This window comes from Peromyscus leucopus, chromosome 10 (genome assembly GCF_004664715.2).
Source record: "Peromyscus leucopus breed LL Stock chromosome 10, UCI_PerLeu_2.1, whole genome shotgun sequence".
In the NCBI taxonomy this organism is placed as follows: domain Eukaryota; kingdom Metazoa; phylum Chordata; class Mammalia; order Rodentia; family Cricetidae; genus Peromyscus; species Peromyscus leucopus.
Genome location: NC_051071.1, coordinates 93,334,770 through 93,361,158, shown reverse-complemented (window position 1 = coordinate 93,361,158; position 26,389 = coordinate 93,334,770). Strand labels below are relative to the sequence as shown.

Below are 26,389 nucleotides of genomic sequence, written 5' to 3'. Positions count from 1 at the left end.
CTGCGGCTGTCCCGGAGGAGCCCCCGCCCAGCCGTGTCCGCAGTGACCTTCAGGCGTCCCTGACTGGCTGGGGTTTCTATCCCATCAAAGCCACATTTGGATCTGCACACTGGGCAAGCTTGGTGTATGGGCCTATCCAGCGCTATCGGGGGTCTCGGGCTCTGCTCGCTTCCTCCTGCCCTGCCAGCAAAGGAGCAGAGCAGAAGGCAACCGGGTCAGAAGCAAAACGCGGTGGGTAGATTAGGGGTGTTGACCCCAGCCCTGCGTTCTCCTTGCGCCCGCAAGCGAAGACTTCTCGAGGGTCTCCAAGCCGGTGTGGAAAGAGTAGCCCTCAACAAGGAGGGGCCCCTATGCAGCCGTCGCGCGCGCCAGGCCAGGATCTGGGGACCGGGGGCGCGGCTGCCCCCCCTCCGCTGCGCCCCGCCCTCCTCGTCATGCGGGATGCGGGCGGGGGCGCCTCGGAGTGACGCGCCCTCCTCGCGGTGCCCTTCAGCCGCCGCCGCAGCACAGAGCGCCACATGGACTCCGCCGGCCCCAGAGAGCGCTGCTGCTGATCGTCCGCCCAGGAAGGTAACCAGTGCCCTTGCAGCCGGTCCGGCCTTAACCGGCTCCCTCTTCTCCGTTTCCCAGCCCAGTCTTCCTCCCGACTCCTGGGCTTCCCTTCCAGGCTCCCCGCTTTCTAGCCCTGGGTCTCCTCCCCATCTCCTGGGTTCCCTGGCTCTTTCTTGGTTGCACGTTTCTCAGCCCCTGGTTTTCCTCAAGGTTGCTCAGCCTTGAGGGCGCTGTCCAATGCGAGGTGCTGAAGTGGCCCTTGGTTCCCTCTCCCATTGGCGTCTTTTTCTCCTTTGAGAGGCGCTCTCTGGCCCGAGGCCGCGCTGGGGCCGGGCACCTCGCCCGCCCGCAATGCAAAGGGTGCGGCGGCCGCGAGAGAACTGGACGCCTCGGTCTTTGCGGAATCTCCGCAGCGTCCTAACCTCTCTGCGGCTGGCCCTGCGGAGCCCCCATTCCCCGACTCCCGGGAGACAGAGAAGTTTAGAAGGCAATTGGCTTTGCGGCAAAAGCATCCCTGAACCTCTAGCTTCTGGGACACTATCCTCGCCTGGCATCCCTCTATAGTTCCTTGGGGTCTCATTTCGCAAAGGGAAACCTGTGAAACATTGGATCCCCAGCACTAGGTTCCCTGGCAGGAAAGACCCTACCAAGAGGGATGTCTCTGCAGCTGTTGGCATTACAGAAACACCTTGCCAAATGCTGCTGGCCCATTCTGGACATTCTGGCTTGGGTCATCCTATCCCATGCAGAGGCAGGTGGGGGCAATATGCTTCCACTCCCACTGGAAGACTGGGACGTTGCCATCTCTCTCTCTGATCCGGGGCCAGTTCTGCTCTGGGCCCATTTGGGGCCTCCAAAGTCTCCCTAGAGACAGATATAGTTGATACTAGTCAGAAGTCATAAGGACACTTCCTGAGGGGCAACATTGACGGATTTCTCTCCCCAGTCCTTCTCCAGAGGGACCCCTGCCCCACAGCTCCAGAACTACCAAGGAAGCTGAGCAGCCAGAACCTGGGCGCCACAGTAGAGCATTGACCTTCAAACGCCCCCTGGGCTCCGCCCCCGCTTGAGGAGGCTGGTGCCAGACTCCTATAATTGGTGGCCCCAAGTTGTGAGCTGCAGTGGCATCTAAAAGCTTCCTTCAGAAACCCCAGAAGCAGCAAGATAACTGTTGCTTTGGCTGGGCTCTGGACCCTGCCGTCCTGGTCTGGGTATGGGGGCAAAGCCTCCCACACTGGATTCTCAGGGTACTGGGGAAGGGAGCAAGGAGTAGATGAGGGTCTGAGGAAAGCCTGGTCTGGGTACCTGTGACCACCTGCTCTCTCTAGGCAGAGGATTCTGACCACACTTGAATGTGAGATCTGACCCCGGAGTGACTCCTGAGGGACCAAGCCATCATCATGGAGTTCGTGATGAAACAAGCCCTGGGAGGTAGGAGGGGGGCAGGGAGGGGGACGTGGGGTTGGGCCACTATGGATACACAGAGAGGATACTCAGAGACATGTCTCCACCACTGCAGTGGCACATAAACGTACGCTGCATGACCACTCTGACCTCATACACAGCCTCTATAGATGTTTGCTTATCATCCGAATAAGCCCAGGGCAGTGCCCCAGCCCAGTACTTTTGAATCCCCTGGGAACTCAAGCCTTGAGATTGAAGACAAGATGTGGGAGGTTATGCTGTGTAAGATGGCCCTGTGCTCCCATGCCATGGTCCAATAAGTCCCACTGGTCATCATCAGGCAAATCAAGAGCTGAGAAGCATGGATCAAGGTAGATGCCCCAAGGAAGCTTGGGAGCAGCCCTCACTGTGGCAGTTCTGGGAACAAAAGGTGCACTGGGATTGGGTTAGGAAACAAGATTGGAGTGATCACAACCAGCATTCACCTATGGGTTTCACCCAGGTAAGAGACAGTACTGTGCAGAGGACAAGAAAAGATAGCTGTGTAACCAAATCCCCTTCTGCAGAGAAAATATGGCCCCTTTTGTATTGTTGAGTGAAGGCAGCCACTGTTTGAAGGTAGTCCTGTCCCCACTTGGCCCAGAGCCATCTTTGTAACCATCAACAGTAGGACTAGAAGCTGGTAGAGAACAGTGGGCTGAGCTCTTGGCCAGGAGGTGCTCAACAGTGAGCTGAGGGTTTGCCATCCATTTGGCCTGAATGAGTTTCAGCAGGGCAGTTTGGTCATGTCTGTTTAGAGCTGCCTGCTTCAGGTGCCCCAGGACCCTCAATGCCAAGAGTTCACCAATTCTACTATTGGAGAGTCCTTGTTGCCTACAGGGGAACCTCTTGACTGGTGTAGGTCTCAGCTGGAACGTGTTAGGCATCCTTTACTGGTATGGAGAAGGGAAGGGGGACCGCTTACAGAGAGGAAGCTGGTTGGGGCCTCAGGGCCAGGAAAGAGAGAGGTCTGCAGGGATAGGCATCTCCCAGAGGGTGTCTATGACTTCACTCATATGTGATGAAAAGTAGACCCAGTGTGCTTGCTGAGAGTTCATGGCTGAGGTAGACTCAGGTTGAATCTAATTATAATGATTACATCACCAGGACAGGATTCAGGGACAAGCCAGCATCCTGCATCAGAAGGGACCTGTGTTATACTCAGACAGTCCCAGGCTGCTACAGATAATTAATTAGGTGGCTAATTCAGGCCCTGAGGTGGGCTTTTAAATAAACTGAAATATCTGATTTGGCTGTCTACATAGCTGAAATTAGCTGGGTAATTGCCAGCCTGGATTCCCTCTTTGTTCTATGCCAGCCCAAAGTTTCTCCTGTACCAGGGACAGGGTGTGCTTCTTGGGGTGCTGTGAAAGCTGGCAGTGTGGGGGATAACCAGCAGACAGAGGGCTACAGGGTAGCAGCCACATACTAGGCTGAACATTATCAAAACTACCCCATATTTGCTCTGCATTCATTCTGTGGAGACAGGCATGTAGCTCCCACGATGTTTGGTGGAGCTGGTAATGACTTCCCCATCCTCACTTTCAGTCTTGTCATGGGCCTCAAGCTCCTCTCTCTCTAGTGTATGTCACCTTTGGTGTCTTAAGTTGTGTGTGAGCAAAATGAAGCCAAACATAGTTGGTTGGAAGGGAGGAATGAGTTCCAGGTAAGGGTCAAAAGGCAACAAAGAGCCCAAGATACAGATCAAGCCCCAGATATACACTGGCAGGCCAAAGGGCCAGGGAGTCCCCGGAAAGAGGTGACAGTGAAGAAAATAATAGCCCAGAAACAGACTTATGGCTCTTTTACTAGGCCATGTCTACTTAGGGTTTCAGATCCAGGAACTTGAGATCTGTTGCTTCACAAGGCCCTAGACCAAAGAGGGGCAGGTCTAGGATCTGGTTAGATGTGGATGTGGTGCATACCTGGCTGTTCTAGGCCCATGCCTGTCAGGAGAAGTAGCCCATACTTTGATGCCTCATGTCAGGCCTGCAGCACTTTACTGGCATCCTCTGTTCCCTTTGGCATGTCCCTAATGCCTCCTAAGAGGCAGGTCTGGGCCACAGTGACATCCTAGAAATGAGACTCAGAGGAACCAAGGCTTGTGTCTGAATACCATGGAACAGTAAGTAATGTCCCGAAATTCAGAGACTTTCAGGTCAAAGATAAATTCACCTTGGATAGTTGTGAAGTTCTAGATAGTTTCAGGTATTTCCTATAAATGCTATGTGGATGCCTGGATTCTGTTGTGTGTGCAATTCCATCAGCCCAGTTGGGCTCAGTCAAGCTGAGAGGTGCTTTCCAGAGGCTCTCTATTCTAGTGCCATCTGTTGCATCCTCTCTGGAGACCATAAGGTAACTTGGGAGCAGGACACAGCCCCTGGAGCCCTACTACATGAGAAAAGGAAGATTTCAGATGTAGGTCTGGTGCACTGGCTTTGGCCGGGTGGAGAAGTGTCCAGGGTATGGTTTGTGAAGAGATAAGCAAGCCTGGAGAGTGTGAGCAAGGAGGGAGTCCTTTCCATCTTCCATCAGCTGTTTTGTCTGCTGCAAATGTCCAGCATCATGTCTCACCAGTATAGCTTTCTCTGTTGGTTTCTCCCACCCTCCTCACCTCACTTGCCTTGCCTTGCCTTGACACCACCACCCCCCAGACTCTTTATGACCTCTGCACCACTGTGCCTGTCCAGGCTGACACCAGGTACTGGGCCCTGGGATTCTTGCACCTGAAACTGATAATTGCAGGGTCTGGCCTTCTCTGCCCCAGTGTAGCCTCTAGGAGTCTGAGCCAGGCATTTTGAAGACAGGACCGCCACCAGCTGGTACTTGTCTTTGCTCAATAACCACTGAAATGCCAGGAAGTGCCACACCTGCAGCTCAGGTCTGGAGGCTGAGCCACTGCTGCGGGCCTTACTGCTCTTTGTCCCTTATCACCCCTTCTCTCACTGCCCTTTGCTCCTATGGATGCCTCACGACTCACAGACCATCCTACAGACCCTTAGAGAATGGTTTAGACAACAGTAGCCTTGACTAGAGACCTTGTCAGGACAAGCTGGGCACAACCTATTGTCTCTCATCCTTTGCTCTCCCTGCAAGCAGATACCAAATTCCTACTCCATGACAAACAAAAGCATGACTGTGAGTACCTATGCCAGCCATGTAGGATTGAGGGAGCATTCATTTAGGGCCAAATCATGGAAGATAGTGTCCCCTATTGATACACCCATTCATACCAAAAGAATATCCTTGTAGCCTTGGACCACTCCGGAACTTACCAAGATACACCAACCCTAAATGAACCACTGCCAGTGCTCAGTCACTGAAAGGAGACAGTGATCAGCACCTCTGCTGTCACCTCGAGATGTGACACATCTGTAGCCATCTCTGTACAGGTCTGTGATTCAAGGTTGCCTAGAATGCTTAGTGTAGGAAGCAGCAAATAGCCCAGATATATAGTTATCCTTGGAGAAGATCGGGCAGCTGTGGGAGTAATATGCTAGGTGTGGGCTCTTACCAGCTAAATTAGATAGAAGTAGCTATTTTGGCCCAAGTGATCCAAATTATTGCTTGTTTTCTCATTATTCTCAGTATAACACCCTATGTGCTAGTAACATGTTCTAGTCTCAGAAAAGGAATTGTGTAAATGCCTATGGGGCAATAAGCACATGGATGGTAGCAAGAGACTCTTAGGACATCCTCATTATGGGTCCTAAGAGCAAACCCAAAACAGCAGGGCCTCTCCACCCTCCTCCACCTGGGCAGTTCCAGTGACCTGGGGTGACTTAGTGTGAATAGTATCTTATGATGAGCCTACTCTGGGTCTGGCACCCTGAGGTTCTAGGTGAGGCTGACTCCACCCACTCCCACTGTCCCTGCTTTTGTCAGGATCTGGTCTCAAGAGTTCTGTGCATCGAGTTCCCCAAACTACTGCTGGTCTTGGTGGTATGGGATACAGATAGACATTCAGGGCTTCCTGTATTGAGGGGATAATGGGGTTGCCACTGAGCTGGGCTGCAGGTGAAGCTCTGGAGAGATGTCTCATGATGAAGTACCAGATAGTCAGAAGAAGAGCAGCTGGAGTCAGGGTGGCAAAGAATTATGAGGTGCTCAGCAATGCCATCAGGACCTGCTGCTGCCCTGGTCTTTTTGCCCATCTACACTTACCCTGCATCACTCCTTTGCCCTGGGTAGAAACTAAGCAACAGCCCTTCATCTGATTGGCAGATGTTTCTATGGAATCTTGTGGAAGCTTTCCACTGGGCACCACTGGCTGAAGCAGCTACAAAGATGAGGGCCAGTGTAGACACATGAACTCCAAACCAAGGTAGGGCTTGAGTGGATACCTCTCAGTGCTTGGCTGGACAGTCTTGATGCCAGGCCTGCTAACCTGCTAAGCCCTTCATAGATAGAATTCCCCATTTCCTGACTTACCCAGTAGGGCAGGCAGCTAGCAAACACTTGAGGACAAAATATCCACACTCCTGTGCACTCAGAAGACACTAGTGCAGTGCATGGCGGTGGATTCAGCTTGCGCCCATAACTCTCAGTGGCTAGAAGGACACTTCAGGGAAACAGCTTCTCTCCCTAAACCTTGAAAGGCAGCTCTTTCCTTAGGAGAGGATACTCCTGATTGATTAGACTGTAGATCAACTGAAAATGCCTTAGTCCTGACTGGGATTGAAGAGGATACTGAGCACTTCACTGATTGCCATTCATGTTCTGACCTGTTGGTTGGCAAAAGATCTTAGCTGGGTCTCAAGGTACATTTCACAGCCCTAATGGACACTAATTCTCAGAAACCTTTGCTAATGTTGCTCACTGCAGAACTAGCTGTGACAGGCCATCTAGTGCTGGAGGTTAACTAGAGCTTCAGAGCAGGGACAAGTCCATGCTGCCTGATGCTAGCTAGTCTAGCAAAGCCCAACCCAAGCTGGAAAAGTCATCAAGAAAGAAGAGGCAGCGTTGCAGGCTCCTCCCTTGGCACCTCACCCGCAGGATACCCTCTTCTCTGACTCCCTTCTGTCTGCCACCATAGGGTGGTTAGAGAGAGGTAAACACCCTGCTCTTCAGAAACCCAGAGTTTGAGATTTCCCACTATTAGCCAGGGACTTCTTAGAGCAGCCTGTGTGCCGAAGAGATCTCTGAAGGAGGGAGACTCTGGATGGAAGACAGGAAAGTACCCAGTTGGTCTCACCATCTCTCCAGAGGCTTTTCCTAACCTGCTTTTGCTCCACATAATTTAGTTCTCTAATGTCACCCAGTGGTCTTAAGAATACTCAGTAGCACTGCTAAGCCGGTCTTTTATCATCTCCTGGATTAAGGTGAACACCACCACTCTTTGTCCCTCAGGTCCCAGGGCTTCTTGTTTCATTTTTGTAGGACCAGCAGCTCAGGAGAATGAGGACAGCCCATGGTTCCATGGGAAGAGAGGTGGACTCTGAAGCCAGGGGCGCTCAGCTAGTGCTACGTGTTGGGTACTGGTGCTGAGCATTGCTACTGGGAGCTGGTGTCCAGTGCTGGTATAGACTGAGGACCAGAGGTGGAGGGGTAGTCAATCAAGCAGCCACTGGAGCACAGGCTCTAAGGGAGGCTGGTGCCCTGCTGTCTTCAGCAGCTGCTTCTGGCCTTTGTCTCAGACTGACATTTCTGAGGTGACTGCACCTGATGTAAATGCCAGACTCTGGCTGCTAAGCTGCATGGAGACTTTCCCAGGCCCCTTCCTTGGGTCCTTCCTCACTATCCCTGACCTTGTCTTCCTCAACAGAGAACAACGTCACTGTCACCTCTGGTCCTTTGAGGAGAGCACATGGCAGAGGCAGTGGATTGGATCAGTTCCAAGTGACTGGCAGAATGACTGAGTAGAGGGCCAGGATTACAATCACATTCAAGACTGGTGGCTAGGCCATCTGCCACAGAGCCCGACTCTTTGAATTTACTAATTGGTGACTTCATCTAATCTCTGTTTCCTCTCTGTTTGTCCTTCCCCAAAAGCCAAGATCAGATACTGTTGTCTGCCTGACACTTTGCTCCATAGGAAAGGGTGACAGTACCTATAGCAGGCCTTTCCAGCCTCCCCAAAGGGTCTAGCCAGTAAGGCAACCATCTGAGCTCCAGCCAGCTTATAAAGGCTTATAGAACCACAAAAGGGGTTGTGCAGAGGAGCAGTCTTTAATGTCTCATGTCCCAAATCAAAGGAAGCAGTGCAGAAACCAAGTCAGTATGTTCATTCTGTCTAGCCCAGGACATGGGATATAGATGCTGGCTTCCATGACACAAGGCTAGGGACAGACATGGAATGAAAACTGGTCCTGGGAAGACCCTAAATCTGCTTCCCACAGGCAAAGCCATAAGGAACCAATGAGGCCAAATGCCTGAATACTGTGCTCAAGTAGTGACCAGGTCAGGGCAAAGTCCAGCTCATAGATACCTTCCCAGGGCCTCTTTGCCTCTCTGACTTGAAGACATAGCATGGTGGAATCAGGGGCTTCAGAACAGATGCTTTTTTTTTGTTTTTGTTTTTTTGGTTTTTTTTTCTAGACAGGGTTTCTCTGTGTAGTTTTGGTGCCTGTCCTGGATCTCACTCTGTAGACCAGGCTGGCCTCGAACTCACAGAGATTCGCCTGCTTCTGCCTCCCGAGTGTTGGGATTAAAGGCGTACACCACCACCGCCCAGCCCCAGACCAGATCTTGAATACTCAAGAGAAACATGGGATGGGTCCATAGAAGTAAGAATAAGAGCAGAAAGCCAAGTTTCTGTGACATTAAAACATTGCTCATCCCCAGTGGGCTGAGGGGTAGGAGTTGGAGACATACATGTTCAGCAAGCATCTCAGACCAGAACCTTGGAGTCCTGCCTCTAAAAAATGTTTATTCACTGACCAGAAAGGATAAAAAGTTCTACCTTACCAGGTGCTGAATGTGCTACCCCCTCTCCTATGTACCATAGAAGTGAGGATAGGATGTATGATGAATGAATAGTCCCAGAAAGAAGCTAGGAGGGGAGGGGAAGCCCTGTTGTGGAATGGGATTCAATAGAATGCAATGGCTGGAGGCAGAGGGTCACTGTGTACAGCGTCCCTAACTCAAGTTGTCACTGTGTAGAGGGAGATGACTGTCATGGTTTAGTTTTTGTCGCTGTAATAAACACCATGACTAAAAACAACTTAGAAATGAAAAGGTTTATTTCAGCTTACTGTTTATAGTCCATCATTAAGGGAAATCAGGACAGGAACTCAAGCAGGAACTTGGAGGCAGGAACTGAGGCAAAGACCCTGAGGACTGCTGTTTACCAGTTTGCTCTCCATGGATTGTTCAGCTTGTTTTCTTATAAAACCCAGAACCATCTATCTGCCCAGGGTTGGCACAGCCTACAGTAGCTCTGGCTCTCCCATATCAATCACTAATCAGGAAAACACCCACACAGACTTTTGTTGGCAAGTCTGAGGAAGCAAGTCCTCAGTTGAAGTTCTCTCTTCCCAGGTAACTAATTCGTGTCAAGTTGACAAAAACTAAAACCAGCACAATATGTTTCATCTTTACTTTAAAACTCTAATGAATAATATAAAATCATGCCAATCATCCTCTGGTTTTTGCCTAGAATTCTACTTTGATTTTTTTTTTCTTGTATTTACTGATGCCATTGTCTAGCTGGCCTGGCATTCCTGTGGCTTTATTTGAAAACCTCCAGCTGAGGACAGCAGTAGACATGCCAAAGAGGATGGGGGAGATCACCAGGCTTCACCATTACGGGCAGCTAAGGAATGCTGAGAGTGGGAGAAACAGTCTTCTCCAGGGAAGCGCACCAATCGGTCATCCTGAAAACATACATACAAACAACATTACACAGACTGAACAGACTATATTAGGAATACATATGTATATACATATGTGCATGTAACAACAATTAATGAAAAAAAGGCCATGAATTTGAAAGCAAGCAGGAAGGGGTATGGGAGGGTTTGGAGGGAGGAAAAGGAAAGGAGAAGTGATGTAATTATATTATAATCTCAAAAATAAAAGAAATAATAATAAACAAATGACAAAACCCAATAATTATATGAGTTTCAAACAAAACCCAGAAACACTGGAGCCAGTTTTGCTGCTGTTCCTCCAGGGCCTGTTCTCTAGGCAGTGTCAACGCCTGCTAGTGATGTCATCACCGCAGTGTATTGGACCTGACCTCTGTCACCCTAACCTTTAGAGGTACATCCTTTAGGTTTCATTATTTCATTTTAATATGGAGAATAAAATCTTTTAAAAAATCTTTTACGTGCCTTGGAGGCAGAGCAGGAAGACTGCTGCTGGCCAGCCTGGTCTACACAGCAAGTTCCAGTCCATTCAGGGATACAGTGAGAGACCCTGTCTCAAAACCAAAAACAGATAAGCAAAAGCTTTTGCAGTTCTCTGGAGCCCACATGCTCTTTAAATACATCTTTTCAGGGTCAATGAGGTGGCCCAGTGGGAAGTGGTGCTAACTCCCAAGCCTGATGACCTGGGTTCAGTCCCTGGGTTCCTACATAGGGGAAGAAGAATATCGATTCTCAAAAGTTATCCACTGACCTCCACACCCACAATATCGCACAATCTCATGTGTAAACACACACACACACACACACACACACACACGCACGCACGCACGCACGCACGCACGCACGCACGCACATGCACATGTACCATAAATAAATAAATAAATAAATAAATATGTAAAAACAAAACAAAATAGTTGGGTATGGTAGCACACCTTTAATCCCAGTACCTGAGGCCCAGTGAGAGGTAGAAGCCAGTGATCTCTATGAGTTCCAGGCCTGCCTGATCTACATACCAAGTTATCAAGAGTAACATAGTGAGAGACTGTCTCAAAAAATGAATAACATTATTTCAGCCCCAACTGCTTGAGTCAGAAATCAAGTCCTTGCCAAGGCAACTATAGGGGTTCCATGTACTTTTAAAAATATGCTTTAGTAATTTTGCATATTTACAATTACACTTCTATGGTTTCACACATGTACATAGTACATAATAATTACATCATGTTCAAAAATTTCCCCACTTACTTCCCTGACCCCTCCCCAACAAAGACTAGGCCTCACCATGATGTAGTAGCCCAGGCTGGCCCAGCTCAGGATCCTTCTGCCTCCACTTCCCAGATGCAGGACTTCCCTGTGTATTTTCATTCTTTCTTATCCTTTCCTGGTTTTTTTGTCTTTTGATCTACATGTAGAGGGTTGAGCTAACATTCTGTTTTCTTCATACACAAAAGCGTTTTTGATGTTCACATTTGATTTTGTGATACTAATAAATTTATTTCTTTAAATTTGTTTTGTTTTGCTTTGCTTTGGTTTTTGTTGTTGTTTTTTATGATTTATTTATTAGCCAGGCAGCAGTGGCTCACACCTTTAATCCCAGCACTTGGGAGGCAGAGGCAGGTGGATCTCTATGAGTTCAAGGCCAGCCTAGTCTACAGAGCAAGATCCAGGACAAGCACCAAAACTACACAGAGAAACCCTGTCTCAAAAAACCAAAAAAAAAAAAAAAAAAAAAAAAAGATTTATTTATTATGTATAGCGTTCTTCCTGCGTGCCAGAAGACAGCACCAGATCTCATTGTAGATGGCTGTGAGGTACTGCATGGGGAATTGAACTCAGGACCTCTGGAAGAGCAGCCAGTGATCTTAACCTCTGAGCCACCTCTCCAGCCCTTCTTTGTTTTTGAGACAAGGTCTCACTATATAGACTTGGCTGACAAGGCTAGCCTTGAACTCAGAGATCTGTTTTCCTCTGCTTCCCAAGTGCTGGGATTAAAGACATGCACCACTACATACAGCCAATAAGTTTATTTCTTAAAAGAAAGGTGTATTGTCTTATTAAAATAGAGTAACAAAACAATATAGGCAACTATGAAGAAGAAATGTGAAAAACTGACTCTTGCATATGTATGTGCATCACATATATGCCTGGTGTCCATGGAGGCCAGAAAAGAGGATTAGATCCTCTGGTATTAAAATTATAGATGATTGTGAGCTACCATGTCGGTACTAGGAACTGAATACAGGTCCTCTGCAAGAGCAGCCAATGATTCTAATTGCTGAGACATCTTTCTACCACCTATAAGAGATACAAACAGGTAGGTACTGAAGTCTGGGAAGGTCCATAATAGGACTCTGGTCTCAATAGTGTTGGTCACTACTCTCAATACTTGAATCTGGTCTCCTTGCTCACCTGGGAGTACCCATTCACCTGTGGATGGCGAATATTCAGGAACTCTGCATGGTAGGCTGGCTTAGGCAAACACTCAACTTGTTTAAGGTACAGAAGTTGTGTAGCCTAAGCTTCCAGCTTCAGAAGCAGTATCCTTCCTGACAAAGGTCTTGTGGGCGGGGTCACAGGCAGTACACTGAGTCAACAGTTTCTCCAATCCAGTGTCTTTTAGATTTATGACCTGTGAAGTCAGTGACAATTTTAGCTAACCAGAGGAGACAGTGTCAATTTATGTTCTGCAGCTACCTTCTTGGGAGGTGTCTGCAGGCCACCTCTAAGTGGATACTTACCTGGATCAGCTGTCACCTCTGGTTTTCCCTTACAACATATGGCACTGTGCTCCTGGGGAGTAATCACAAACTGTAAGCTTTGCTCAGTGAGGCACTAAACAAAACTGTGCTACGTTTCTTACAAAACCTTTTGTTTGTTCTGTAGTTAATGTTTCATTTTCCACTTGGTCCTTTTCTCTTCACCAGCAGCCCTGAGCACCATGTGCTCATATGGGTGATCATGACAGATACACTTCTAGGTGTGTTTCTCTCCTTGGGGCCTTCCCTTCTGTCTGCATTGGTAGATTTCTAGACAGTCACTCAGTAAGGACACTGGGGCCTTTCTGAGAATACTGCAAGGAGATGAGGGGGTATCTTTGTTCTCCCTCGTTAGAGACAGTTCGGCTGGGTATAAAATTCCAAAGATGAATGAATTTCCCATGTACACTTGAAGGCATTTTTTTGTTGGTGGTCCAGCTTATGAAGTCTTAGGTAAACTCACCATCTGTCTGCTTCCAGCCTGCTGTGCAGGCTTTTGGGGTTTCCTCTCTGGTTTCAGTACCAGGAATTCCTGGGAGTTAAGAGATTTCTATGGGTCTTGTTTCATTCACCCTGCTGGTGTGATGTTCAGTTCCTGGGAATTTTTTCCTGTTGCTTCTTTGTTCTTCTCTTCCTTTTCCTTCTCTGGCACTAAAAACTCAGCCCTAAACTCCACCCTGTTTCCTTCTGTTCTGTTTGTTGTTGTTCATTGCTATAGCTTTTATTATTTTTTGGGCTATTTCCAACATTGCATCTTCTAACCTTTCAAGTAAGTTTTTATCTTCTGTACTTGTACCTTTAATTTCCAAGAGCTCTGGAGTGTGGGTCACCTCACATTTGCTTAAGGGTAGTACCAGGTTGGTACAGTTGAAGGACACACAGGAAGGCAGGTGCCTCTGGTTGCTGCCCACAGGCTTAGCTATGTGATGTTGTATTTGGCTTCCGTGTCTTGCTGTGTCTCTAACATCCATTTAACACTTCCTTTTTTGATTGGAGACTTCATGTTTGTGTTCTACTGATTGGTGTCTGGATCACATGTATGGAACTCTGAGCTTTCCATTGGTTATGTATGGTGAGCTGGCGGGTGTGCTCCTACGCCTTTATGGAACTACAGTTCTTTCAGAACATACGTGACAGTGATGACTCTGAAGTGAGTGAGGGCTCTTCTTTCAGGACTACGTTAGTTACTGTTCTGTTGCTGTGAAGAGATGCTATGGCCAAAGGAGCAGGTAGACAGAGCTCTGGAGCAGTAGCTGTGAGCTTATATCCTTATCTGCAAGTAGGAGACAGAGAGAGAAACAACTGGGAATGGCATGGGCTTTTGAAACCTCAAGTCCCACCCCCCAGTGGCACACCTCCTCCAACACCTCCAAACCTAGTGTTTCCCAAAAGTTCCCACAGTTGGGGACCAAGTATTCAAACAAATTCTATGGGGGCCATTCATTCGCACCCCCACAAGGACACAAGCATTCCCTCATCTGTGTCTGTAGCTCCACATTTCACCAGTGCCTTGGAACTGCTTTTGTATTTTGTTTTGTTTTCTTTATTTGGCATCCAAAGTAATGGCATTTTCATGCATACTTTGTTTTTGTTGGTCATCCTTCCTCATTGTTCTCCTCCACCCATCTATTCCCAACCCACATTGGCTTTCTTCCATGCAATAACCATTCTGCTTTCACATCAAGTATACTCTGTTGCTCTTTCTCCATCATCAGACCTGTTTTTTCCCTCTCATAGTTCACTTTATAGTTTTATGACCTACACACATACATGTATATAGACAGACATAGATAAAAAGTAAAATCTAGGATTGGAATATGAGAGAACATTCAATATTTATTTCTCTGAGTCTAAATTATTTCACTAGGGATTTTTTTCCTTATGACTGACTAAATGGAATTCCATAGTTTTATTTGTCCATTCATTTGTTGAAGAGCATCATAAGCATAGGCATGAATTTTCTGAAAAGGACTCCAATAGCACAAGAAATCATCCTAAGAATTGGCAGATGAGACAGGTAGCACTCTAGTTATTTTCCAGTCCATTGCAGTAAAATCAACAAAGTATTTTTAAAGAGCAACAAAAAAGCTGAGCAAAGTGCACACCTTTAATCCCAGCAGTCAGGAGACAGAGGCAGGTGGATCTCCAAGTTTGAGGCCAGCCTGGTCTACAGAACAAGTTCCAGGACAGCCAGGACTACGCAGAGAAACCCTGTCTTAGAAAACAAAAAACAAACAAACAAACAAAGAACAAAAAAACATAATTGACAAATGAATAAATGGTATTATCATATGAAATTAAAATGTCTCTGTACAGGAAACTATCAGCAGAGTAAAAAGACAGAATAGGAGAAAAGTATACTTGCTAACTATACTCTAGAAGGATATAGTTATGTAGACAGCATGTAAAAAACTGGAAAAATTATTTTGAGATGATCTCCCTAGTCCAAGCTGGTCTAGAATTCACAATCATCCTGCCTCATCCTCCTGAGAACACCACTATACCTGGCTAAAGCAGTGTTTAGAAGGAAATGTCTGTCATGAAACTCTAGAAGATAGGCTATAGCCGGGCACATGCCTTTAATCCCAGAACTGGGGAGGCAGAGGCAGGTGAATTTTTGTGAGTTCAAGGCCAGTCTGGTCTACAGAGAGAGTTCTAGGGCAAGCTCCAAAGCTACACAAAGAAACCTTGTCTCAAAAAAAAATTAAAATAAGTCTGCATTAAAAAATTAAAAAGTATGCTGTAGAGTGGGACAGTATATTGATAAGATTCACATTGACTGAGTGTGGTAGAACATGCTTGTAATCCTAGCACTCAAGAGGCTGAGGTAGGAAGATTGGTAGTTTAAGGCCATCTTGGGCTACAGGAGCCCTTGTCTTAAAAATAAAATACTAAAACAAAAGTAAAGAACCAAAAATCAAAAATATATTTCAGATAAAGAACTTGTACGTGGAATATAAAGAAATCTTACTATTCAATAATAATAAGATTACCAATCCAATTTAAAAACAGACTCCATACAGGATTCTAAATAATGTGTATGGAGACTCAGAATATAGCTGGATGTGATGGTGCACATCTGTGAGTACAGCATAGGAAACAGGGGTAGGAGGATTGAAAGTTCCAAGCCAGCCTAGCTACATAGTGAGACCCTGTCTCAAGAAGAAGAGAAGATGGGAAGGAAGAGGAGAAGGAAAGAAGAAGAAGAAGAAGAAGAAGAAGAAGAAGAAGAAGAAGAAGAAGAAGAAGAAGAAGAAGAAGAAAGGAAATGCTAAACTAAAATAATAAAGAATAAAAAGGAAAAAGCAAGAATAAAAATCAAAGCCAGTGTAACCCTTAGGTTTGCATTGCACAATGAGAGCTGTGCATAGGAGACTGAAGACTTTGACAGTGAGTGTGGACGAGCACCTCAACCCGGAGGCCAAGGTTAACAGCAGCATTGCAGAATGTGTCTGCCTGGGACACTCACTGTGGTATGACAAAAAGTATCTCTTGTACCTCAAAGCCATAGTTCAACCTAAGTAAGAAGAAAAACATTCAAGAGTCCCAAATGAGTTTTCAAAAAGCTCAAATCAAGGTTATCAGGACCAATTTAAGTCTGAGACACTAGCATAGCCCAGTAGAGCCCAGAGAGATATGACAACTGTTTGTCAAATCAATTTTTGGCTGGGATCCCTGAACAGAGAAGAAGTTAAAAACCCAGGAAAAAGGCTGGGCATGGTATCATATATCTTTAATGCCAGTACCCAGGAGGCAGAGACAGGCAGATCTTTGTGAGTTCAAGGCCACCCTGCTTTATCTAGCAAGTTCCAGACCAGTCACAGCTACACATCAAGACTGTTCTTCAAACAAACAAACAGCGCACAAAACCAGGAAATCTGAACAGAAGACAGGCTTTAGATACAATATCCCTGGGTTGGCTCACTCTGAGCAGTGTGCCTGACAGCTAGAAGACATCATTTACCCAGGAGGTTGGATGCAGCTTCCAGGAACTCTGTTCTGTTTTCCTTTGTGATTATTCTGTAAATTTCAATTGTTCTCAAAACATTTGTTAGGCACTGGAGTATAGCTCAGTGACAAAGAGTCTGCCTAACATTGTGTGATACTCCAGGTTCAATTCTGAGCACTGCTAGAAAGTTTATTATTGATTGATTGGGTGGTGGTGGTGGTTTTTTGAGACAGGATTTTTTCTGTGTATCCCTGGCTGTCCTGGAACTCACACTTTAGACTAGTCTGGCCTGGAACTCAGAGTTCCACCTGCCTCCAGAGTGCTGAGATAAAGGTGTGTGCCACCACCTTTTATTTTTAAAAACACACACACTTAAATTTTTTATTACATTTATTTAGTGTGTGTGTGTGTGTGTGTGTGTGTGTGTGTGTGTGTGTGTATGAGCATATATTTATGGTGCATTTGTTGAAGTCAGAGAACACCTTACAAGAGTCAATTCTCTCCTACCAAGTAGGTCCCAGGATTAGATTTAGGTCATCAGGTGTGGCTGCAAAAGCCTTAACCAGATGAGTTATCTCACTGACTCTGAAAATATACTTTTGGCCAAGTATCCTGAAACACAACTGTAATCCCAGAATTTGGGAGGTGGAGGCAAGAGAATTGTGAGTTTAAGGCCAGCCTTGTCTACAGAAGGAATTCCAGGTTAATCCCAGGTACAGAGCAAGACCCTGTCTCAAAAGAAAGGAGAGGAAGGAAGGAGGAAGAGAAGGAAGACTTTGAATTGATATTCACCCAAAGCAAATACAGGAATGACCAGCAAGCACATGAGTAATACTCGAAATTATTCATCAGAAGTGAAATATAAATACAAGCTGCAGTAAGGCACCACCCGTCACCCACAGGGTTGGCTACAGTCAAAAGGGCTACCAAGTCAGTATTGAACTATATGGGGACCCATGTTCATATCTGCCATAATTCAAGTGTAAGGGACAGAACTACCTTAGCAGGATCTGACCATTTCTTCCAACTGGAATCTAAATTTGCTGAACGGTTTGTCAGTCACTCTCAGGATGTACCTGGGTAAGTGACCAGTACACAAGCTTGTCTCTAAGGCCCAGGCAGTTCTCTGTGTGTACCAGCAGGCCATGAATGGACAAGTTACTCCACAGTGCGACCCTACAGTAAGCTATTCATATAGAAGCATTGTACTTAGTAACCAGGACAGCCCCCTGTTATATACTGTGGGGCTCTACTGATCTAAAATTCCAGAGAACACAAGACAATTTCTATGGGAAAGAAGATGAGGTCATCTGGGTGCTGGGGTGGGCACTATGGCTACCAGAAACCTGTCTTTGGCTTCATAGACTTACATATTCTGATAAGCACCCACTGTGCTTTAGTAGTGGGTTCAATGTGGCAGGGCACATTTGCCCCCCACCATCCCCCCCCCCGCCGTGGTCATGCTGTGGCTATGTATGTAGACTCCACCTTTCAGCCACATGTTTGCAAAGCAAGAAGGAGGCAGGCCAGTAGTCAGACATGGTGCAAGTTCCTATTATTCTAGGCCCTCTCTAAAGGGGATGGAAGCTGTAGCTACCCCAAGGACACAGGAACCCATTGGCTTGTTTGTGGGGGAAGGAAAGAGGAAGGTTCTGGGAATACACAAATACTCAGAACAGCACCTTATGACACAGGCACATGATGGCCACTGTGCCTCTGGGTGGCATCTGAGTCACAACTGATGTTCTGGTGCTGGGGCATTTCTACATTCTGCAAATGAGCTCTACTGAACTTAGGTTGTGCTTTCCTGTGTTTACCTAGAAAATGACAGATGCCAGTTTCCCTTTGGCTGAATATTATTCTGGCCCATGTGCTGGTTCCTAGTCTTCTGGAAGCTCTAGTTCTCTCTCTCTCTCTCTCTCTCTCTCTCTCTCTCTCTCTCTCTCTCTCTCTCTTTCTGTCTCCCCCTCCTTTTCTCCCTCCCTTCCTCCCTCCCTCCTTCCTCCTCTCTTTCTTCTTCCTTCCCTCTTTCCATTCCTCCATTTCCTTCAATATGACTTCTGGCATTGCTTTTATGCTAATTTAATAAAATAACCCAGAGGATTTCCTTCTTTTTTCCCAAGAACATTCTAAATATCATGGGAATTATCTGTTTTTTAAATGTTTGAAAGATCCCATCTGTGAATTCCTAGACATTATTCTCAGCTTTTTATAATAAGTATATTTTGAGGTATGGATTTCATTCAAGATTTCCTATGTATGAGGATAGAAAATACAATGTATTATTTGGTTATTACTTGCTTATTAGCGTGTGTGAGTGTGTTGACATATGCGTATGTGTGGGAAGAAGCCAAAGAAGGATGCTGAGTGTTCAGCTGTATGATTGCCACTTTATTCCTTTCAAACAGCAACTCTCACTGTACCTGGTGCTGGCTGGCTTCCAGCAAGCCCGAACAACCCTCCTGTCTCCACCTCTCACATGCTTTTTATTACATTGGTGCCAGGATCTAAACTCAGGTCCTCATACTTGCACAACAAATACTCTTACCCATGGAGCCATTTCTCCAGCCCATGGTTGAGCATTTTAATTTCCTTTCTGTTTTGGCTTGCTTGTTCTCTTTGCTGTGGAGGACTGAGGTAGAGGCATACCTCATCCTGCAAGCCCTCATGGGTTCAGGAACCATGTTCGGGAGTTTGCAAGCCAGCTGCTTTCTAGGACCTATATCATGACCTCATTACCTCTAGTATCCATGTTGGCAGTGACTATATTCTAATATCCAAGCCCATCTGCTGCTAGGGAGGTCACATTTGCATAGCCTACATAGCACAGGTGATGTCATTACCAGTCATGCTTTGGAAAATTTGGTACCAGCCTCATGTATGCTTTGGGAAACCTACCAGGGAGATGAAATTATAAGTAATTTAAAATTATATTTCTCTTTTTTGTAATAATATATATGAATTTCACTATTTTAATTAATTTTAGGTGCACAAAGCAGTGGCCTTAAACACATGACACTATTGTTCAGCTGTCACCTCTACTTCTGGAATGTACTCATCTTTCCAAACTGAAATTGTCCCAGGGAAACACTTAGCTCCCTATGCCTCCCAGCCCCCAAACTACTTTCTATTTTCTGCTCCTGGATCTGAGTCCTCTAAGGGCTTCACAGCAGCTGTCCTTTGTGGCTGGTGCATTTCACTCAGTAAAATGTCCCCAGGGTTTCTCCATATTCTCTTGTGTCAAAACTTCCTTCCTTTTAAGGTTGAACAATATGTAAGGTGAGGACAGATCCACTTTTTTCTTTCTCCAGTCACCTGTGGACTGATGCTTGCTGCTTTCCCTCCTGGTTGTTGTGAATGATGCTGCTCAGACTAGGGGTGGACAAATATCTGTTTGAGTTCTTGCTTTCAACACGTTTATGTATGTACTCAGAAGTGGAATTACTAGGTCTTGTGGTAATTCTGTATTTGTTCTTTTTATTATATATATGTAAGTGTTTTGCCTGCAAGTGTATATATATACTATGTATGTGCAATGCCCTTGGAGACCAGAAGAGCGCATTGGATCCCATGGAACTAGAGTTACAGGCTGTTGTGAGCTGTCATGCCGGTGCTGGGAAGCCAGGTTCTCTGCAAGAGCAGACAGTACTCTTAACTGTTAATCTGTTTCTTCAGTCCCAGTCAGTGCTTGACCTTCTGAGGACCGACCAAACTGTCTTCCATGGGCTGGATCACTACACATTCCCAGCACAAGGTTTCATTTTCCCCACATCTTTACCAATATTTCCTGTTTCCTGTTCTAAAAGGTATGTTGCGAGATATCTCAGTGTAGTGGAGACTGTCATTTGGTGGATTTTAGTGAACATTCCCTATAGCTTTCCTAGGGCTGAGGATTAGGGGGAGGATGACATGCAGCCTCTGGTAATTTTTCATCCTCAAAGAACTGTGAAACCATGAGTATCTTTGCCAATCAGGTTTTGATGTGTGTGTGCATGCAGCTGGCCTAAAACTCACAGAGATCCTCCTGCCTCTGCCTCCTAAGTGCTGGGATTAAAGGTGTGCACCACAATGCTTGGCTACCCATCAGGTTTTCTCCTTGCTTTTCAAAAATGGAGTCTGTTATAGTGCATTAGGCAGCCTCTCAACCTTTTCTAGGATACTGCTGGTCTTCTTCTGGGTGTTCAACATCTCCAAGTGCACTGTAGCCCCAGATGTTCCCTGGTTATATGGCCATATGCCTAAGACAGCCCTTGTCTCTAGCCTTGTGTTGAGATAGTGGACATCTGTGGACCCATGTCCCAACAAAGGGCCATTTCTGACAGAGGCTGGAGTGAGAGTGCTAGGTAGGAGGGTGTGCATACTGTCTGGCTGCTTTCCCAAGCTTCTGCCATTAATCCTCTTTCTCCAAGAACTAACTGTGCCCCTCCACAGCATGGAAACGATGACATTAAAGGCATCTACAACATGACCACCCTGGAACTCTCTAGGACTCTGTATTTTCACTCCTTTTTGTTTTGTTTTCTTTTGCTTTGATCCAGGGTCTCATGTAGCTCAGATTGGCCTCCAACTCACTATTCAGTTAAGATTGGCCTTAAACTCATGAACCTCCTACCTCCACCTCTCAAGTTCTAAGATTGCAGGGATGCATCACTATTTCAGGCTTGGTATTTTCATTATTGGACATTCATTCTGCCATAAATTTATCAAGAATTTTAAGATACCCTAAAGTTTAAGTCAGAGATTCAATCCAAACAGCATAAACTTGCATGTCACAGTGGGGCCACCATCATCACAGTAAGCTTTTCCAGCAGGGAGCTGGTATGTCTTTCAAAAACCTTAAGTTTCTAAAGATTTATTTGTAAAATGCAGTTTGTTTCCATAATGTAAATGCAAGTTCTCCCCTATGTGGGTCCAGCTGGCATGGACAGTTTGGGGGCAAAACTATTGACTTTAGGAAAATGTCATCCCTTACCGTCCTTCTGTATAGTTAGTTCTGGTCAGCTTTTGCTGGAACATCCTGAGTGTTTTAGAGAGTATGGCATCAACAGCAAGAGAAGTGGAGAAACAGAGAGCATGGTGTCTTCTTAGGATGCCATACTCATTATAATTTTTCTCATGAAACAGAGCCTCCAAAGCTGTGTTAAAGAACGTCAATGCCGCTGTCTCACTTAACTGTAATGTGAGCACTTTCTCACTGCTGCTCTTTGTTTTCCATATCAGTTCTGATTCTCTCTATGGATCATCTCTCAAAATATTACATTGGATTTTTTTCTTTTTGCTTTTAAAGTCAGAGTTTCTGTGTGTTGTAGCAGGAATCTTAAAAGTTCTTATTAATAAAATCAAACCTGAGGCGAGTTATTGGGGTCCATGCTGGTAGATCAGAGAGACAGAATAAGCCACAGCTAACCTCACCTGGTCAACTTCTCAGCTGGTCTTGTTTCCTCAGACTGGAAGCTTCTGTGTCCTCATCCCAATGGCTCTCAGCTGAATTGCTGCTCAAAAGCCTGAATGCTTAACCAGCTAAAATCTTAACCAGCCAAATGCTTCTAGTTTCTGGTCCTCACACCTTATATATCTTTCTGCTTTCTACCACCACTCTCTGGGATTAAAGGCTGGCTTTCTGGGATTAAAGACGTGTGTCACCATGCTTGGCTGTTTCCAATGTGGCCTTGAACTCACAGAGATCCAGAGGGATTTCTATCTCTGGAATGCTAGGATTAAAGGTGTGTGCTATCACTGCCTAACTAGTGGCTTTTCTGTTCTCTGACCCCAGATAAGTTTATTAAGGTACACGATATTTTGGGGAACACAATATCACTACAGTGTGTAGTCCTAGCTGTCCTGGAACTCTGTAGACCAAGCTGACCTCAAACTCAGAGATACACCTGCTTCTGCCTCCTGAGTTCCTGAGTGCTGGGATTAAAGTCATGTGCCACCACCACCCGGCTAGGATTAATTTTTTGTTTATTTCTTAGAATGATTATGAAGCCCCTCCACTTTATTTTTCCTTCTTTATGATTAAAGGCTATAATTATTCTTTCAAAACAGTTTTAGTCACAGACCTTATTTTTAGACATATAGTCTGTTAGATTAGGCTAATCAAATCATGGAGTGAAGATTTTGGGAAATAAAAATCCCTTTGTCTACACTGAAACTGTCCAGACTTTCTCTGCAGCTTCTGGGAGGATTTGCGAAGGCCTTGTGTAAATGCTACCAGGTGCATGCAGGGGCCTGCGACTCACTAAAAGCCAGAGAACAACTGCAGAGTGTCTGCTTCTCACTGTTATCAAAGTTTTTATACTTTCAGTTTTAATGTCCACTTCAGCTGAAAGGCAAACAACAGGTTTATTTCTAACATTTGAACCTCTGTGGCTATAAATTTGATCCTCTGTTTAGAACAGATAGTTTGATTAGATCAGGACCAGGAAACATAGTCTCTACCACCTCCAGTTTTAGCCTTTTAGATTGTATACTCGTTTGTATTGTGGTGTGGCTGGTGTTTAGGAAATACACACACAACTCCTACAGGAAGTGATCAACACACTTCCACGGGTCCAAGGCTGTTGCCACCCCAGACAATACCAAAGTTGCCTTCTCATCAACGATCAGACCACACTTGCATTTACTTAAATAAAATCATTTAATTTATTTCTGGCCTTTTTTTTTCACCCAACAACTAAGATTCTGAGCTTCTTCCATGCTTTTGGGTGTGTCAACCAATGGTCTGCTTCTTTTCACTGTTGAGCGGCACTCTGCTCCTCACCTGCAGGTTCCATGGTTTACTTGCCCATTTGTCTGCTGATGGACAGATAAGTTATTTTGATTTTTACTATTACAGATAAAACTGCTATAGCGTTTCTGTCCCAGAATTCATATGAACTTGTTTTATCTCTGTTGGTAAATACTTGGGACTACACTTTTTTGAATCACATTATGGGTGCATTTAACACTGTAAGAAACTAGCAGTTTGATGGCAGAGTGCTTGTCTAGCATGCATGAGGTGCTGGGAGGAAAAAGGCAGAGAGGACAAACTGACATTGATCCACTGTCCTCCAACTCCTGTGCCATCTGCATTCCCACCAGTGTGTGCTGCTGTTTGTACATTGTATCCAGCACTTGTATAGCCAATCTCTACCTGTTAAAACCTTTCTCATCCATGTATGTGTGTACACACATGCATTTGTCAATATGGGTGTGTGAATGTCACTATGTGCTGCACCACAGCCTGGGGTCACCCAGCCTTCCAGAGCTGCCTCCACAGTCTGAAGGCTCAGATATCTCATAACAAAAATAGATCTTCCTTCAGAGCCCGGAGTCCAGCCAGGAATCTCTGGCATATAGGAAGGTCTAGGGAAGGCCCAACAGGCACACAGCTCCATAGTAGCACATAGACGGCCTTCAGTAAAATGGAGATTGCAGTCTGTGTGATGGGTGGGATGTGGGACAGGCCTAAATAGGCAGCTACAAGCCACACAGCCCTCATTGTTACACTCCAGCCACTGTTCATCTTCCTCTAGGGCAATGGTTCTCAACCTTCCTAATGCTGCGACCCTTCAGTACATACCAGTTCCTCATGTTGTAGTGACCCACAATCATAAAATTGTGTTCATTGCTACTTCATAACTGTAATTTTGCTACTGTTGTGAATTGTAATACAAATATCTGTCTTTTTCGATGGTCTTAGCGACCTCTGTAAAAGGGTCATTTGACCCCCCAAAGGGGTTGGTGACCCACAGGTTGAGAACCACTGCTCTAGGAATAGACACCAGATTCAGTTCTATCTGCTTTAGAATGCCAGCACCTTCTCGGAGGGAGAAATAATTATAGTTCTCTCTCACGTAAGTGTAAATTAGCTTGTTCTAGTAGGGAATAAAATTTACATGAAAGCAGTTGGGATTACAAGATTTGTCCTTGCCTGCCCCAACACCTGCTAGAGACAGCTGTGCTAGAGGCAGAGAGATTCCAGTGAGTTACCTGGAAAACTGTTGGAAGATTACTTCATGACCCAACTTCCCTTGAGTCACTGACCCAGAATCTCCTTTGCAAGTTTCTAGATGCTGCTGAAAACTGACCAAGAAGTTCATAATTTCCAGTAAGATTCAAGATCTGCTCTGTCAGCAAATGCATATTTTAAGTTGATTCTCTTGTCTCCACCTGAAAGCAGCAACAAAGTCTCCAGTCTCTTCACACCCTATCACCTGTGGTAGAGTTTCAGGCAGCCTGAGGACATCATGCAGAGGAGAGAGGACAGCTGGCTTTGCTCTTGCTTGTCATGGTGCATAGGGTTGGCAGGTACTCCAGAGACATGAAAACCAGTGAACCAGCACCCACGCTGAGGTCTTGTGTGGCTTGCCAGGTCCCCATCCTGGGGGACACAGTATCTGAGTGCAACCGCCTGGGGATCTCACATTGGGCCGTTCTTTAGAATGTAATTACAGCCTCTGTCCTATGGGCTAAACTAAGGCATTTGGGGTGGTTTCTGTAGGGCCTGTGACTCAGGAACTCATGAGAAAAGTGGTGCCTAGCATAGAGGCAATTAGGGCCTTGGTGCTGAAGACAGGCAGTGTCTGCAGTCTGGGTCATGGGTGCACGCCTGTTGCCTACTTTAGTGACCAGTACTGCCCACCAGACATCTGTCCCCTGCCTGCTCATCATCCATGTATCTGCACATCTGGATTTTCCTTCCACCACTTTCCAGTACCCAGTCCTCTGCCAGACACAAGCCTCAGGGAAGACACACGCCTGCCTCTCAGGAGCACATGAGTGAGCAGACACATCAGTGCTCTCAAGCACACATATGCAGTAACATGGTCATACACACATAAAAAGATACGCAGATATGAACATGCAACTACAACAACCACTCACACACATATTTACAAGTGAGTGCACACACAGAAGCCAGCACATCCACTGTTTCCCTCAAAGGATGGGCAGCACTGGAGCCATGGCCAGCAGAAACTCTGGCAACTCTGAATGCTACTGCCTGACCTCTGCTGTTGTTCCTAGGGGCCACCAAGGACATGGGGAAAATGCTCGGGGGTGATGAGGAGAAGGACCCCGATGCTGCCAAGAAGGAAGAGGAACGGCAGGAAGCGCTGCGGCAGGCGGAGGAGGAGCGCAAAGCCAAGTATGCCAAGATGGAGGCAGAACGTGAGGTCATGCGGCAGGGCATACGAGACAAGGTGGGCAACTGGCGGTGCAGGAGAGCTGTAGGTAGTGACCCACAGGGCCAGCAGCCTCCTTCCTTGGCGTCGGCTAACAGCTCCCCTTTTACTCCTTATTTAGGGATTAAAACCTTGGAAACCGGACTGTTGTGGGGCTATAAATATTCACATCTGAATGGGGGTCACTCTGAAGGCTCGCGTCAGGAATGGCTGCTCTCCTGGAGTTTTGGCCCCTGTCCAGAAGAAGGCTCTGAGAGAGGGATGGGGATTGGTTGAGCAGGAAGTCTTGGTGGATCAGGAAAATCAGGGCCAGAGGTTTCCCTTTCCCTTTGCTTCCTAGACTCACACATGGTGGATGGGTGGCAGCCTCCCTGTTCTCAGTCACCCCGTGACTGTCTCCCATGGGTGGGGCAGCCAGAGAACACTGTGCCTATTCATGGTAGAAAAACTGAGGCCCCATGTGGAATACTGAACTGAGACCCATGTACAGCCTCATCTTTCAAGAGGATGGCCTCTGCCCACTCCTCCCTCAGTCCTTACTGTGGCTCACACACTAATGAAGGCTGGGCAGAACCCTGACAAAGCGGTTGCCTGCTTATCAGTGTGCAACTGATGCTAGAAGCCAGGTGGGAAGACACCGCAGTGGAGCCCTGGCCCCTGTCCTGTGCCTCTAGGTACTGGGAAGAGCAGAGCCATGGTAGACATTGTGTGACC

At 46.2% G+C, this 26,389-nt stretch overlaps 1 protein-coding gene across 1 annotated transcript in view; it reads left to right on the top strand.

Moving 5' to 3' along the window:
* Window positions 1–436: 436 nt before the first annotated feature.
* The window catches only part of Cplx1 (complexin 1), a 32,140-nt gene continuing 6,187 nt past the window's right edge, over window positions 437–26,389 (top strand). Inside the window, exons 1-3 of the mRNA XM_028867423.1 lie at window positions 437–570; window positions 1,881–1,983; window positions 25,518–25,693. Coding sequence (XP_028723256.1) covers window positions 1,953–1,983; window positions 25,518–25,693 — 207 coding nt within the window. The 5' untranslated portion in view covers window positions 437–570; window positions 1,881–1,952. The remainder of the gene's footprint in view (window positions 571–1,880; window positions 1,984–25,517; window positions 25,694–26,389) is intronic.